We start from the raw sequence: 16,412 nt of genomic DNA on the forward strand, positions 1-16,412 counted from the left end.
CCTGGTATTTATACATCACTTACCAAAGCACTTTTCACACATAATTTTTTGCATGTTTCATTGCAACCCTTCCCAGGACTAGAGGATTTTGTGGATGAGGGAACTGAGGCCCAGAGAGGTCAGACATCCACCCAAAGTCAAAGGACTGGGAAGTGACAGGGCTAAGTCTAGAGGTCGACCAGCTAGCCTAGAATCTAATGACTAACTTGCCCACCATTTCCTTCTGTTCACCTTACCCCACCTTTTTAGAATAAAGCAACTTAGTTTCATCTGTCTTCATTTAATCTGCAAAGAGACCAGGATAATTTGATGGCCCAAGAAGGAGAAGTTGGCACTTGGATTGGGGTCCCTGGGAGCTACTTTAACTTTTTCGAACACCCGTATTATTTCTGTCTTTACTACTTGAGGCTGGTCTTCTCCAACCCCTCGAGTAGCCCCGTGGGACACACAATGTCCTTCCCACTCCTCAGGTGGGCTTTGCCCAGCAAGCGTCTCCCTTACCTCACGGCTGCTGTCATTCCAATGGGAGTGATTGGCAACGGCCGGACTCCGGGAAACAGGCCTCGGCTCAGAACCCGCGTTCCGTTTTGTATCACTCCTGGAGGAACTGAAAGAGCAAAAAGGGAAAAGACACCACACATGAATCCAACTGTGAAGATTTCTGCTCTGAGTCAGAAATTTTGGATACACCAGAGAACGAGAGAGAGAGAGAGAGAGAGAGAGAGAGAGAGAGAAAGAGAGAAGGGAGAAAGAGAGAAGGGAGAAAAAGAGAAGGGAGAAAGAGATAGTCATAGGTACATAGAGCAAGCAGAGACAGAGAAACACACACAGACACACACACACACACAGGCCACACACACACACACACACACACACGGAGATAGATACAGAAAAAAATACCATGAGAGCGAGACAGAAAGAGAGAAAGATACCACACCTCAAGAAAGGGATCTAGTCAGCCAAGTCAGACCAATAGCTTATTATTGATGCCTTGGTGGGGGAAAAAAAAAAAAGATGAGTTTTAAAAAGTGGGCTTCAAATATTATTTTCTTGCATTTATTAAATATAATCTTTTATCTCTAATCAGACCCTAAAAAGATCTTAAGAACCTGACACCACCTGACAGCAGATGACCAAACAAAAGCATTTCCTCATGCTTCGCTGTTCATGGTCAGAACTGGGAACATCTTTCTAAGCGTCCTTAATCCAACAAGGGAAAAAGACAGCCAAGAGAACAGCAGAGCTGATTTTACAAACTACTCAGCACCTCAGCGCTCACAACATCATCTCATCATCTCATAATCCTCACAACCGTCTCTGCTGGGAGTGAAGGGCCGTCAGTGGCGTGGATCTGGCTCCTGCCTCAGAATCACACAGCCCGCTCTGGAGGGCCGCCTTCCTCGTTCCCAGAAGCTTCCTCTAAGCAAATCTCCTGAGAGCTCTCTCATCATCCCATGGTCTCCTATACACACTCATCCCTGGATTAATCGTAAGCCAACCTTTCACGCCAGTGACCATCAGATACTGCCCATGCTGCATATAAACTCACGGTGGCCTTACATGAATCTGAGGATGTGCAGAAGACGGGAACCATAGGAAATCCCTGATATTCGATCTTTTTTGACCTCCCAAACAGCAGTTTCTTCTGGTTCAAGCTAATATTCTTACTGCACCATCAACACTCCTCCATGTGTGTGTATATGGGGCCAGGCATGCATCCTGTGTGAGCGCACTGACACCAGGGTTTTAATCTTAGTTCTTCTGGTAGGACTTCAGGCAAGCTCACGGAATCTCTGTGTCCCTCTTTGAACGGTGTTCTCTAAGACCCCTTCCGCTGCCAGCATCCGAAAGAGTCCCCAGAGCTCTGGCTGTGTTCATGCAGCCCCTGGCACAGTCTCATCCGGGGGCAAGGTGGACAAATTGTGCTTTCTCAAACAAACACCTTACCAAAAAGACTCTAGAAAATCATACCTTCAAAAATAAAAGCCACTCTGCATATTAAGTTTTTAAAGCTGATATTATTTGTGTAGAATAACTACTTTTCCCAAAATACACAGCATATACTTTTTACTCCTATCATTTTCAGGTCTCTAAAAGCACATTTACTTAAATATTCTGAACCTTCAGTCAGGTCTTTCACGTAGGATGAATGTCCACTCTGGAATATGGGATTAAGTTATAGACCGATTCCTTGGGCATTCTGTAGCTCCTGCTAATATTTTTTTGCCATTTCTCATCCAGGTTTGTGTAAGGCCCTAGTTACTAGGTTTTATAAAAGGTGGGATGGGAGACAAAATTGAAACCAGTGCCTGAAGTCAGTACTACTAGTGCAGTCAGGGTTCCAGAATCCCGTCTCTTCCCATATTTAATTATGAAGGTAGTCTGAACTAGATCAGGAATTCCTACCCATCCCGTACTATCAGCCTGATTTCAGATCATCTGAGGCAGGGGACTCACCAGGTATCTTAAAAGCATGAAACCTGTTATGATGTGATATTGCAGCTAATTATCATAGTTTGCCCAGTTGATGAGTTTTCTAGAACTCTAGAAGAGTGTCTAGAATTTATATTTACCTGAATTATTCCTATAAAACTACAAGACAGTGCGGTATTGGTGTAAGTGCAGAAATATAGATCAATGGAACAAAATAGAGTCCAGAAACAGACTCATGTGTGTGGTCAACTGATTTTTTGACAAAAAATATGCAGACAACACAATGGGGGAAAAGAGAGAACAATCAGAGATCCATTTGGAAAAAAATGAACCTCGGTCCTAACCTCGTACCCTTAGGAAAATTAATTAGAAATGGATCATAGACCTAAACGTAAGCACTAAAACTACGCAACTTCTAGAAGAAAATACCAATAGCTTCTGTGGACAGACATATGTAAAAACCAGTAGAACTATGCAGTTTGTAGACAGATGCTTCAGGCTGCTTGAAAAGAGAGGTGTTTTTGGTTTGTCTCTGTTTTGGGGATCGTGGGAAAGGGTTTTTCAATTATTTTCTGTAGGGTACTCTCCTCAAAATGGTCAGATGACCACAGGTTCAGTTTAATTCTGATAATACTATTTAATATACCAGTCACTAGGGATCTCATCTAGAACAGCAAGCAAATCTCATAGAATGGTACCCCCCCCAAAAAACTTAAATATTTAAAATTTATACCATGGTTATAATTCTCACCAGTAAAAATTATTACAGTCCCATATACAGATCGTATCAATTAATGGATTAAACTACCAACTACCTGCCAGTGTATGAGACGAAGGAGACACAGGGTCCCCACAGTTAAGTGGGACAGACAGAAAACTGAAGAGGCAATGAAAATATACTATGGCGAGTGCTAGGGCAGGGGGCCTACAGGCATGAAAGATGGAAACACCAAACCCCAAAAAAAAGCTATCTGGGAAGCCTTCCTGTAGGAAGTGCCGTCGAAGTTGGGATTCAAAGGCACAAACCAGGCCTAGAAGTGATAAAAATCACAATGTGCACATGAACTAAAAAGTAATTTTGATAAAGCACATAATCCGAGCAGGAATGAGATGCCTTTGGACTTCATCCCATGAATATTGGGAAAACCATTAAAGGGTTTTGAGCAAGGAAGTGGTCTGCAGCATAGTGGCTGAGAGCCAGACTCTGGTGTTTCCCATTCGTGTCCTTTACTGCCTGTGTCCCCTGACAAGCTACTTAAGTAAGAAGGAGACAAATGGTATTTATCAGAGTATTTAGAGATTAACTGAATCAATACAGGCATTGCTATTTTGAAAATACACGTTAGTCATCAATCCCCTCCATCATCAACATCAACATGCTCAACATTCCCAGAGCAATCCTGGGGTGGCCTGTGCTGTCTCCAGTCCAGGTAAGAAGAAAGCCCATAAGAATGGGTAAAGACAAAACCAGACCGTATTGGAAGACCTTGACCATCTTTCTGGTCACAGACTTAGCCGGAAGAGCAACCACTGCTCTCACGGTGCTTCCGTTCTCCTTGAACAAATCATGTCAGAGTCACCATTTTGGCAAAAACACCGGAACCACCTAAAATCCTGGGACAAAGACTAGGGAGCCCTGGAAAGTGAAGAGGGCGGATGAGACTCATGGAGCATGCATTCCCCTGGCCTCTAGTACGGCCACAGAATCACCTGCCAGTCAAAGGAGAAATGCAGCCCCACTTTTTCTTTTGCCCAGAGTCCTCTGCCCAAGTGCCTAGAACCTCTAAGCACCAGGGGCGCACCTGGCGTGAAAGGAAACAGAGAAAGGAAGCCAGCCCTCACTGAGCACCTACTGGAGACTGGGTTCTTTTGACCCTCTTGTCTCATTTAAGCTTCAGGGAAGAAGCCTCCTGCATGGTTACAAGTCATGGGGCCACATGGCCTCCACTCAAAGTCTTGCCCCACCGCTAGCTCTGTGGCTTTGGGCAAGTGCCTTACCCTTTCTGTGCCTCAGTTTCCTCACCTGTGAAGTAGGCATAAACATACCTCAGAGGATCATTTTGAAGATTAAACAAGACAAAGTACACAAATTGCTAGCTCAGTGGCTGGCCCATTATATAAGCTCATCATCACCGTCATCACCATGTTCATCCTTCCACCATCCCATCTCACCGCAACGGCATCTTCTTACTAATTATCTCTGAGGCACAGGACCTAACGGGGTCAGGACATGGGGAAATTCTTTCAGCCTATTATGCTTTTTGTAGCTCTCCCTAACTCTGCACTCACCCCTGAAAACATCTTCCTGGTTAATGAACTGTATTCACTTCAAAGACAATCTCACGGACGGAGCTATCCCTCAGCATTAAAAAGTTTTCCCTGAGCTATTTTCTAAAACTCGCAAGACTTTTGGTGTGCAGACTAGGCTCTTCTTCTGAATCCTGGAGCTCCTTCTCAAATGAGCTGCCACTGAACGCTGCCTCGGCCAAACCCGGCGTTTCTCAGTCCTCAGCACTGGCAGTGCGCCTCACGTGCGGCGGGCGGGTGTGCCCCTCTCTGCTCACAGGCTGCCAGGAGCCCGGCTGTGACACTTAACTGTCCTCCCATCTTTTCTCCTTTCTGTCTCCATCCCCAAGTGTCAAGAATGTGGCTTCTGAAAGATGAATCACAGCCAGTCTAAAATGTCTGAGAAAGGTATTCTGAGGTCCCTATTGCATGGCTTTTTTGACTCTGGGATCTGGTGGAACCCGAGTCCACCGCTCCTCAGTCCTTCTCCTATCAGCAGGTCGACTTCCTTTCATTTCCTTTGCATTTCCCTCAATGTATTTCAAAGCACGTAAACCCCAGTGCACCCCACCCAATGTGCTGAAATTATACCTAGGCTCCAGCTAGAGAAGAGATGCCATAAGAAACTGGACATTCAAAATCAACCTTAAACTCAGATTTGTGGCTCTCACTAAATCAACTATACTCCAACAAAAATTTAAAAAAAAAAAAAAAAAGCATAGGCCTCTAGCATCATCCCTTTCTGTTAGATCAGTTAAATATTTGGTTCTTCACAGGGAACTCTGCCCAATACTCTGTAATAACCTAAATGGGAAAAGAATTAGAAAAAGAATAGACACATGTACATGTACAACTGAACCACTTTGCTGTACACCTGAAACTAGCACAACATTGTTAATCAACCTACTCCAATATAAAATAAAATTTTTTTAAAGTGGCTTTTATAGGAGAGAAGACATACATCTGAGACTCTCAAATCCTGGGATGAGGTGCTAAGGACATCAGCACCAGGGCTCCCAGCTGATCGACCACTTTACATTAAGTTATACAGTGACCCTAAACTTTCTTACTTTAACCAGCAAGAAAGCAACACACGCAACACACACACACACACACACACACACACACAGAGTCCAATCAAGCAGCACCGCTCACTGTGATCTAAATGTGATCGTCTCCAGAACCTAAAAAAAAAAAGTTGAAGGCACAAGAGAAACCTTCCTGCAGCTCCGCCCCCCTCAGCTCCGCCCCATCCTGGCTTCCCCAGCTTCCCTCCTGATGCTCAGTTTCCTTGATTTTCACAGCTTGTGAAAGTAACCCCTGCACTCCTGCTGCCGCCTTTGGAGAGCAGCCCTGGCTAAGCTACCAGAGGCCATAAGCTGAGCAGCAGGTGATTCCGATAATCCTTCCCTTTCCTAAAATTGGCCTTTCCACCTGCTTCCTTGGAAAGATGCTGGGGAGGGGGCTGAGAGAGGGGAGCCTGCTTCCTGGTTGCCCTTCTTCGCTGGTGGCTGGTGCATCCATACACAGCCTAGTTCTGGGGAGGCGGATGCAGAACTCCGCCTCCCCCCTCCGTCCCATTTTGTTGTTTTGTTTATTACCTAGAGTTCCTCTCTGGAACATTCCAACCAGGGATCATGCAAGCCTTTGAAGATGAGTAATGGTGATCTGACTTCTCTGGACTTAATAACAATTCCTCCACTGGGGTTAAAGATGACTCACAGGGCTTGTCGAAGGGGAACTGCAAAGCAGGTATTTAAGTAGACTCTAGAAGTGGAATTAGTCTACACAGACACTTTTTACCGGGGGGTGGGGGGGTAGGTGGATGGACTTGACCAGAAGCATAATCCAAAGTTAAGAGATAAGGAGGAAGCAGTGTCCTGCTTGGATTTTTCTGGAAGTAGTGTTTTACAGAGCACCTGAGACACGATGGCACACGTTGTAGAATGTTCCCCATACTGCAATCTGGGAAAGTCTGAGAAAGATAACACTACCGCTGGTGCTACCAGAGGAGACAAAATGCTGTGGCCTGAGGTTTTGATTAGATGTGCACTGCTGCCTCACAGAAAGAGAAGCATCAGAGCACAGGGAGGGGCTGAGGGGACCCACAGGGGGTCCAGCTCAAGCAACACATAGTGCAGTGAGCACCCTTGGGGCAGGTTCGGGTTCCCCCAAGATGAGCGTCTTGGCTGGCTGGGGTTCTCATCAACTTCTGGAGAAGTTTCCTTTCTATGAACTACTCAGCTCAGAGCCAGACGGAGGCCAGTGTGCACCGAGCTAAGCTGTGCAGACGCCGAGCAGGGAGGATGAGCGGAAAAGACCTAAGTGGCTGCCGTCTGGTGACCTGAAGTGAGCTGGCTACGAAGGGCAATGACAAAGGAAAAGGCTTTCAAACCATCCAGGACAGCCTCCGACGGCTGGGAGTGCCAGTGGCAGACAGACTAGGTTGGTGGCCGGTGGCCGCCAGTCGAAGAGGGGCATCACACAGCCTGGGAGGTGAAAACAAGGGGCTATAAATAGCAGCACACAAGGAAGCTCTATAAACAGAGCCCAGCCACGGAGCAACACGGGGGAGAACACAGGCAGACTCCATGCAGACAGGAATCCACGCTCCCCACGCGTGGGCAGTGGCAGGACCCCCGAACCTGGGTGATGTACATACACATCCTCACCGGGACACATGCACACAAACACCCCTCGGTAGGCTGCCCACACTCCATCACTGCCTGGGTGTCTGCTGCCTTTGGACCTTTTGGTCGAGGGGTCACCTCTCACTTTTTCCAGGCTTTGCACAAAGCCAGCAGTGTAGGGCACGGTGGCTTCACCACCGTATGTATGGAATGCGTCTCCCTTCAGGAGGCGAGGTACTGCATCACTTCCCAGGACAAGAAACATCAGGCAGGGAGGGGAAGGGAGAGTGAGGCAAAGAAGAGCTAAGTGAAAAGAGAGGCCTGGCGTCGGAGACACAAACCTTGGACTGCGTTTCTCAGAAGGCTGAGGAGGGACCCCCTGGCTCCCCCAAGTGCCTGGAGCGGACGCTCAACGGACACTCACTTCCTTCCGATGGTACTGGTCCAATTTTGGGGGGCTTTACATCTGGCCCACTGAGTATGCCCTAGCTTGGCCTCATGGGGATTTTACAAGGCTTGGGGTCAGACAGGAAGGTGAATATAAAGGTGATGTTCTACCCTCTGCCCAGTCCTTAAATTTACTTCTCTGCTGCTCCTGCCAATGTGTCTCCTTCCACGACTTTTATGGGCTTCCTGGTTCCTTCCTTCCAGGACCCTGGGACCCCCTCTTGGCGGGGGCCTTCACGAAGGCTACAGCCAGGTTTCTCACAGTGGTGACAGCGCGGTAGGAAAGCCTCTACAGCTTCAAGACATGAACGCGCTTTGAAAACTCAAATTCAGCATTTCAATGTAAATAAGACTATGGATACCTTGAAAAAAATAATTATTACAGTTTGTGTTACAGTAAGGGAGAGAAGAAGTTCATTTAGCCATGAGAACATTAAAACAATTAACTTCTCAGCTAATCAGGATCAACCCTTTTCCTCTTCTATCTGTGGTCAAGAATCTAGTGATAATGGATTTTTATAAAGCTGCTGTTAATGACCAATCCCTTTGCCTTTTCCTGGTTAACTCCAGTTCCAGTTCATCAGGTTATTTCTTTTTTCTTTTTTTTTTTTTTGCGGTATGCGGGCCTCTCACTGTTGTGGCCTCTCCTGTTGTGGAGCACAGGGTCCGGACGCGCAGGCTCAGCAGCCATGGCTCACGGGCCCAGCCACTCCGCGGCATGTGGGATCTTCCCGGCCCGGGGCACGAACCCGTGTCCCCTGCATCGGCAGGCGGACTCTCAACCACTGCGCCACCAGGGAAGCCCCAAGTTATTTCTTTAAACCAATGATCACTGCGGGCGGCGGCTGGGTGCAAAGGAAGGTGCCTGAACCTTACACAGCTCTGATAAAATCAGTACGCTTGCCTCATGATGAATTACGCAACTCGATTTCAGAAACCATTTCAGACCGTAACTGAATTACAGTCTGGTCTATACTCTTCCTGCAAGAGTCATCTGAGAACAGAGGGTTTTTTGTTTTTTTTTTTTTCTGATTTTGTTTTTTTCATTTCCTTGTAACTTCAAACATCATTTGAAACCCACGCTACAGGTTAGCCGCTAGTTACAGGACTGCACCGGGACATATCTGCTTACGGTGGTGTTTCCTTCTCGGAGGTGTGGGCAGCCGTTATGTCAACTGCCGGCAAGCTGAGTTTAGCAAAGAGAGAATGAGAATTCTGTGCCTTCAGGATCAGGTAATGGCAGCCCGCGGCACAGGGATGAGTCTCTCCCGAGAATGCCTGGCTGCATCTCTTGGGTCCTTTAAAGAATGGACGAGGTAAGGAAGGAGCCAAGTTTCCTAAAGCTGTTGGAAGGCTGTGACGAGTAGAAGGCTAGGAGGGATGGTCTGGAACTCTGCATCAAAAGACACCTGGGTAGGGTCTGGGAACAGATGTTCTCCTGTGGGAAACCCTATCAGCTCCAGAAGCGGGGGATTCCCTTTGCTCAGGAGGCCATGCAGCGCTCAGAATGAGGCAGGTGGGCGCCAGCCCTGGTGGGCGTCACGGCGGGGTGTGCCGCTTCACGCCGCCGTCTCCACGCCGTGAGTTTCATGCACAGGAGGCGGCGATGCAATTGTCCTGCCAGTGAGCTGAGCGGCCCGTGGTGGCTATCTGCTCAACAGGCTTCTGGTGGGGGGTGGAATGTGCCAGAGAAACTACCCTCAAGTTGGGAGGAGGAGGGGACAGATGTCTGCGTTTGGGTCATTTGTCATCACTTGGGAAGGAGACCTTTCTAACAATGTTGTAGCTCCAGAGGTGGGGAGAAACATCCGATGGTGGAGAGAAGAGAAGTTCAAGTTAGGAAAAGAGTTGTCTCAAGCTTGACATTGCTCAAGGGCCAACAGAAGATGAAGATAGGAGCCCTGCTTCGCTAAACCAGCCCTGCCCTTCTGTCTGTGGCACCCTGGAAAGCTGGTGGGGAAGACGCAGGGCGGGGGGCACCACAGTGTTTCCATTTTAAGGCTGTTCCAAACTCCTGCATCCTTGCCTCGCCAGATTTTCCTCTCCTCTCTCTTAAATGGTAGCCTGTTATTAATGAGGTCCCCAAGGGGAGAGGAATGTCTAAAAACGGACACTGCTGAGTTCCATGACTGTCAGGCTGGCCCCCTGTAGCCTCTTCTAGCAGAAACTACAAACTCACAGGAACAATTCCTGCAGGACAAAGGGTCTCTCCTCTGGGACTCATTACAGGGTCCACTTCCCTGCCCCCAAGTCTTAAGCCCTGAAATTATATTAGAACTTTCTCATCTTGGAAACACACCTATGCATTCATTCATACATATGCGTAGCTGCATCTTTATGCGCACATGTATGTAATCATGCACTGAGGTAGTTTAAAGTGATTCTATAAGGGAAGGTTGGCTTGAGCATTAGTTCTTCCTATGGCCTGGTATATAAAGGAGAAGGTTAAGTTCACAAACTATGGTGCTGTAGGCTATAGAAATATCTACTCACAACCTGCTTGTATCTCAGGGGGAGTATTCAAAAGCATCATGGCACTGGCAGCATCAATGTCAGGATCTGGAAAAATCAACCAATAAACAACATTATTTACAACGGGGCTGGTGTGTGTGGGTGTTTTTCCCCCTGCACGTTACAGTTTATGAATGCAACAGAGAAAAAAAATTCCAGGATCTAGAGGAGCTATCCCAAAGGTGACTTTTCTTCCCATTTGGATTTGCAAGGAAGAATGTTATTCTAGAATGAGATTTAAGGGGCATGTTAGCAAGTTTTTCAGATAAAGCACGGGTTTTTTTTCGCAGTTTGCTAATTTCATAATTTGCACTGTATGTTCCTGATAAGTTGCTGATCTTTTCACCCGCACAGCTTTGTCCCCGGGGGTGGAGGAGAGGAGAGTGGGGTGACAATAGAAAGTTCAGCCACCGGAATCTTTAATGAACCAGGGACGCTCACAGCACCAAGAAAAGAAAGCACTAAATACACCTGCATCTAGTGAGATACAAACAAGATATTCGGTCATTTCCATTTGTCAGCAGAATGTAAACTGTATTTTATGAGGTTGTCGCAGCAGTGGTGGAGGCGGTGAAGGCATTAAACACACACACACATCAATATAAAGAAAAAAATTAAAGTTCTGATGTTGAGGGGACAACATTTGTTTCCACATCTATTATTGCTTTTAATATGGGACCAAAAAAAACTCATCACTTCATTGCTATCAGTCTTAATAGGTTTCTGAATCCTTTCTGATCCACCGGTTGACAGATGGCAGGTTATATACAGACAGAAAAATATTATCCTTTTATAACTAAATTCATTTTCCTCTGAGAAACAGCAGCTCTGCTGCTATGGAAACGAAAGTCACCATGGCAACAGTAAACAACCCCCAAGAATGGTCACTGAATAGGCTGAAAAGAACATCTGCCCCAGCGCAGCGTCCCAGCTGCCCTGGGGTAAAATTCGCTGAGGCCCAGTGACAGGAGCTGCCGCTTGAGCCCGGTCCAAATAAAGGAAGTCTACATCCAAATGCCTGCCCTTGAAGATTACTACTTCTGCATCCACTAAACCGATGACTAATGACGGGGTGCGGGGTGGCGGGGTCGCACTTGTCAGTTTTCGTATAAATTACATACCAAAAAATTCAATTTACGGCTAATGGCACTTTATCTGGGGTTTTATGTTAGAAAATAACTTTTTTACCGTTTAAAAAAGTACATGTTTCATAACTTTATATGTGCAGTTTAATTCCCGGGGAGTAACGTGATACAGTATAAAGCCCTACCAGTGATTAATAATACGGTTGACTCTGGTTTCAGAAGACAGTGTCTCAAAACAGAAAAAAACCCGAAAAACAAACAAAGGCAAAGGAACTTGACTCTTCAGGTCTTTTTCTATTTTGCCTGCAGGAGGTCCATTACTTACACTTCATAATGGAGTAGAATTTTATTTTAAGAAGTATATTGTAGGAGAAACAGGTAGATTAACTTATTTGACAACTCCTGGGGTGAAACTCCTAAAACAGTCATCGATTCCCACTGATGTTAAAATATATATATTAGTTGAATGATGAACCAAAAAACTTAAAGTTCCACTCAGTGCTCCCAGGGCTGCCGCTGTCCCTGCCCTCTCATGTCCCCACCAGGACAAAGGGCTCGCAGTGTCAGGGTACTGCTGGTACCCCACAAGCCATGGGCAGCAAGCAGCTCCTCGGAGGTGCCATGGTTGTGGGGGCTGAGGCCTTCCTCTCCTAGTCCCTCTTTTTGGAAAGGGCCTTTCCTTTCTCAGGAATGAGAAAACATGCCTGTTTCCCCTCGCCAAGCAAAGGTTCTTTGCCATCTTCAAGAATGCAAGTGCTGCAGGCAACCCAGGTTTGGCCTGGCTGGACGGTCCCCACCTCCCCAGGCCACTCTCATTGGAGTTTTCCTGAGTGACCAGGAGGTTTGATGCGGGCAGAACAAGAGGAAACATAGTTAAGAAGTCTGGAGTCTTTTCCTACTTATTTTGCCTGAAAACTAAAGAAAGTAGTTCCGTACTCTTCAAAAACACATTCGACCTCAGGAGGAAGGTGTAAAGGGCCACAGATAGAAAGATGTAATGAAAGAAGGAAAAAGAAGGGAGAGAAAGAGAACTTTAAAGGGCAAGAGTATTAACATCATTAACATTCACCGAACCTAAGTGGGGCAGCCCCAAGGGCAACATGGGGAATGCTTCAGACCCTCGTAACATCCACCCATGACCCCTACCCCCACCTCACCCAGCCAAGCCAAATAAACATATAATCTAAGTAAAAATAGGATGCTTTAGGACAAGCCCTCCAATCCTTCCTTCCAACCAGATTTGCCATGCCTGAGGCCTCCACAGATAAGAATTCTGTTGCTACCTTGGCACTCCTGCTGGTCTCCAGGCATCTGGGGCAAATGTAACACCCAGTCTTCTCATTATTTCATTCATAATCAATTCCTAAGCCCCACTCTCCATTCTGAATGGGTCAGTTCCTGCTCATGAAGCCCCATGAGCAGAATGGAATGGAGGGCAAGGCACAGGATTCCTCCCTCATGATATCTTGGTAGGTGAATTGGCAAACATGAGAACTGTAAATGGTATGAGAAAACGTGATCATGAGTTTGTGCAGGTGTGTACACCCTGGCACGACAGTGCCAGCCCTTCCCTGGGGGATACAGTGAGTGTCATCCTTGGCGTACGGGTTGATGAGTCTGACAAATTTTATACCAGCGCTACCACCACCATAATCAAGGTAAAGAGGAGAGTGAAGATACAGATTTCCATCACCCCGAAGTTTCCTCGTGCCCCTTTGCTGTCATCCCTACCCTTGCTCTGGGCAACTACTGATTCGCTTTGTGTTATTCATCCAGGCTGTGATGTCAGCAGTTCATTCCTATTACCGTTACTGTCAAGTAGTACCCCATTGTATGGATACACTACCATTTGTTTATCCATCTACCCGTAGATGGACATTTGGGTTGATTCCAGTTTGGGAACTTGCAGAAAAAGCTGCTGTGAGCTTTTCTACCAGTCTTCTGAGAACAGCTTTTCATTCCCTTGGGTAACCGCTGGTAAGTGTACGTTTAACTTTACAGAGGATTGATTCTCTTTTCCAAAGAGGCTGTACCACGTATGAGTTCCAGTTGCTCCACATTTTTGTCAATCTTTTAAAACTTGAGCCTTTCTAGATGTGTCGTGGTATTTCCTCGTGGTTTTAACTTGTATTTCCCTACTGACAAACGATGTTGAACATCTTTTCATGTGCATAACGGCCATGTGTAGATCTTCTTTTGTGGAAAACCTGTTCAAGTTTGTGCCTGTTTTTTCATTGGGTTGTTAAATTTCTTACGACTGAATTGTAAGGTTTCTTTAAACATTCTAGATAGAAGTCCTTTGCAAGATATATTTTTCTGAGTCCACGGCCTGTCTGTTTAGCTTCTTAATAGTGTCTTTTAATAAGGAGAAGTTTGAAATTTTTGTAAAATCCAATTTATCCATTTCTTTTATAGCTCAATGCTTTTTGTGTCCCAACTAAGAAATCTCTGCCTTACCCCAAAACTGCACAGAATTGTCTCCTGAGTGGCATCTTTTTGTCTCATTTGTTAGTGTATCAAATATAACATTATCTGGGTTCAATACTCAGATACAGATAAATGAAAATGGAAGTAATCAACCAGACCTCCTTCTTGATCCAGTAAGCTGCTTAAGCACGGATCTTCCAGAACTGTACAGGTCAATGCTAGAAGGGCCAGCTTTGGCTCCAGGTGTGTTGAAGAAACACCAGACAGCCCGAAAGAAGCCTCAATCAGCCATGTTTCTATGTCAAAAAGTCTCTCGGATCCTCTACTAAACATCTGACACACCTTTACACTTGTCACACCCAGGCATCCTGTGCGTGTCTCAGTCTTCAGAGCCAAAAACCACCCATCCCTCCTCTCTAAAGAGATACTACAATATTATTAAAATGTCTAAGATTTTTTCCCTTAAAACAAAAATCAAGAAAGTAATGCATGCCCACTGTGAACAAAAAATATACACTAGGGGGGCTTCCCTGGTGGCGCAGTGGTTGAGAGTCCACCTGCCAATGCAGGGAACATGGATTCGTGCCCCAGTCCAGGAAGATCCCACATGCCGCGGAGCGGCTGGGCCTGTGAGCCATGGCCGCTGAGCCTGTGCGTCCAGAGCCTGTGCTCCGCAACGGGAGAGGCCACAGCGGTGGGAGGCCCGTGTAATGCAAAAAAAAAAAAAAAAAGTGTGTATATATATATATATATATATACTAGGTGGATATAATTTGAGAAATAAATGCCTTCCCCACTCCCAGATTCACATTTTTTTGTACATATGTCCAGAAACTGTCTATACAAATACAGGTGTTTATATATATCCACTGAAATACCAGCACACGTACACTTACACATGCACACATATCTATTCTTTAAAAATTGGTTCATGTGGAAAATACTCTTCTGCAGATAACTTTGTCCCCCTATTTTTCACTTAATGACAGATCTTGGCACACTGTCATATTAGTATACATAAGCCGAAGTTTTTTTGTGGTGACTTTTTCATGCATAAAAACACACCACAGTGTTCGTACCGACATTCCCTCTCCTTTAGACTGCAGACTCTCAGAAGGCAGACACAAAGCGTTTGTAACGGGAAACCTGCACCCAGCACACTGCTTTCTCCCTACAAATCCTGAGCCCCTGAAGACACTGCCTTAGCACAGCAATCCCCTCCTTCTCTCCCGGCCCCCCTCCCCATGAGGACCCAGCATGGCCCCCATCTCTCCCTCCTCTGCCGTGTACAGCTCTTACTTCTCAACCTCTCTCTGGGGCTCACCCCCAGCTGCCACCTTGGTGACGTGTTAGTTTTCATGAGCACACTTTGGGTGTCCCTAAAAGCCTCTCAAGCCCTGTGCTCAGGAGAGAGCTGGCAGTGGTCTGTGTCCTTAGGTACCCAAGGGGCTTTCTGATGGAAGCACATCTTCTTGGTGGGATGCTTTTGACCAAGGATGCTTGTTCTGGAGCTTTTTGGCTGGAGCTGTTTTAGGGGACTGGGCAGCTGTTCTGGAGCCAGGGATGCTTTGCTTCGGAGGCATGGTTGATTCTGACAGATGAAAGGTCCAGGACCAGATTCGGGGAGGAAGAGCTGCATGTTGGCTGCGTCAAATTTTTCCCTGGGCTTAAAAAAAAGGAATTCTATCCCCAAGATGGTTCAATCCAGCTTACCAGCATAAGAAAAGAGGAAGAAGATATTTTGGCCAGGAACTCTTTTTAGGAATGAAGATCCACCTGGCAGAAGCATCCTTTATGTTGTATCTCTGGGGAATGTCGGTAAGGCAGAGGGGGACAGGAGAACAGAGGAGCACAACCCTCTTTATTTTTGGAGGGGGTGGGGGCGTGTTTCACAGCAGTACCGAGTTCAGCGTCCTAATACCAGAGGCCATATCATTTACCACTCGGTTAATTCAGTAAAACATCAAGAGTGCCATCATGGATGCTTAATGACCGTCCTTAAAACCCAGCGAATCTCAAATCCCATATTTAAAAAAATTCCTCCTTTCTCATGCTTCAGTAACAAATGTTACTTCTCCTCTGGCCTGGTTCCCAGCGGCCCATTTCAATTTTCATCTTTAATACAGTTGTCTTATCACATTGCCTCTTCTCTGTACTATGAGACTGAAAAACGGTCACACATCTTAAAGATGTTTTCAAATCCTCTTTCTCCTGAAGGTATATACACAATTATGTTATCCTACAGTGAAATAACAGGTAACAAAGTTTCCAGAACCAATGGTTCAGCTGTTTGGATTTAAGAAAAAAAAAAAAGAAAAGATTGTGCTTCATTTTACCAAAATGTGGAGACAGTTTCTTCTGGGCACCGGGAGGAGGCTTTTCCTTTGTGAGTATCACAGGAAGAGCACAAGGTGAGGCATGAGTATTCTTGGGTTTGAGTCTTGGGGCTGCTGCTGACCAACATGTGACTTTCACTTTGCTGGGTCTGAGTTCATTCCTTTCAAAAGGGTGATGGGTGGCTACAGACACGGGAGAGGCTGAACTGGTTTTAAATCTCATTCCACAGAGTTCCTGGCTCCACCCATAATGCCCC

The 16,412-nt window shown here is 46.1% G+C and overlaps 1 protein-coding gene across 12 annotated transcripts in view; it reads right to left on the minus strand.

The window, feature by feature from the left end:
• FOXN3 (forkhead box N3) overlaps window positions 1-16,412 on the minus strand; it is a 407,295-nt gene that overhangs the window by 24,089 nt on the left and 366,794 nt on the right. For 9 of the 12 annotated variants that reach the window (XM_089908097.1, XM_089908098.1, XM_089908095.1 and 6 more), the window contains 2 exons: window positions 10,290-10,355; window positions 502-607 (listed from right to left, as the gene is read on the minus strand). In XM_089908097.1, coding sequence (XP_089764223.1) covers window positions 502-607; window positions 10,290-10,355 — 172 coding nt within the window. The remainder of the gene's footprint in view (window positions 1-501; window positions 608-10,289; window positions 10,356-16,412) is intronic. The other 3 variants (XM_089908101.1, XM_022576322.2, XM_089908100.1) reach the window with 2 other exon arrangements.

Source organism: Delphinapterus leucas, chromosome 2, assembly GCF_059928025.1.
Source record: "Delphinapterus leucas isolate spDelLeu-1000000601 "Yukka" chromosome 2, BTC_Dleu_Yukka2, whole genome shotgun sequence".
Taxonomy (NCBI): domain Eukaryota; kingdom Metazoa; phylum Chordata; class Mammalia; order Artiodactyla; family Monodontidae; genus Delphinapterus; species Delphinapterus leucas.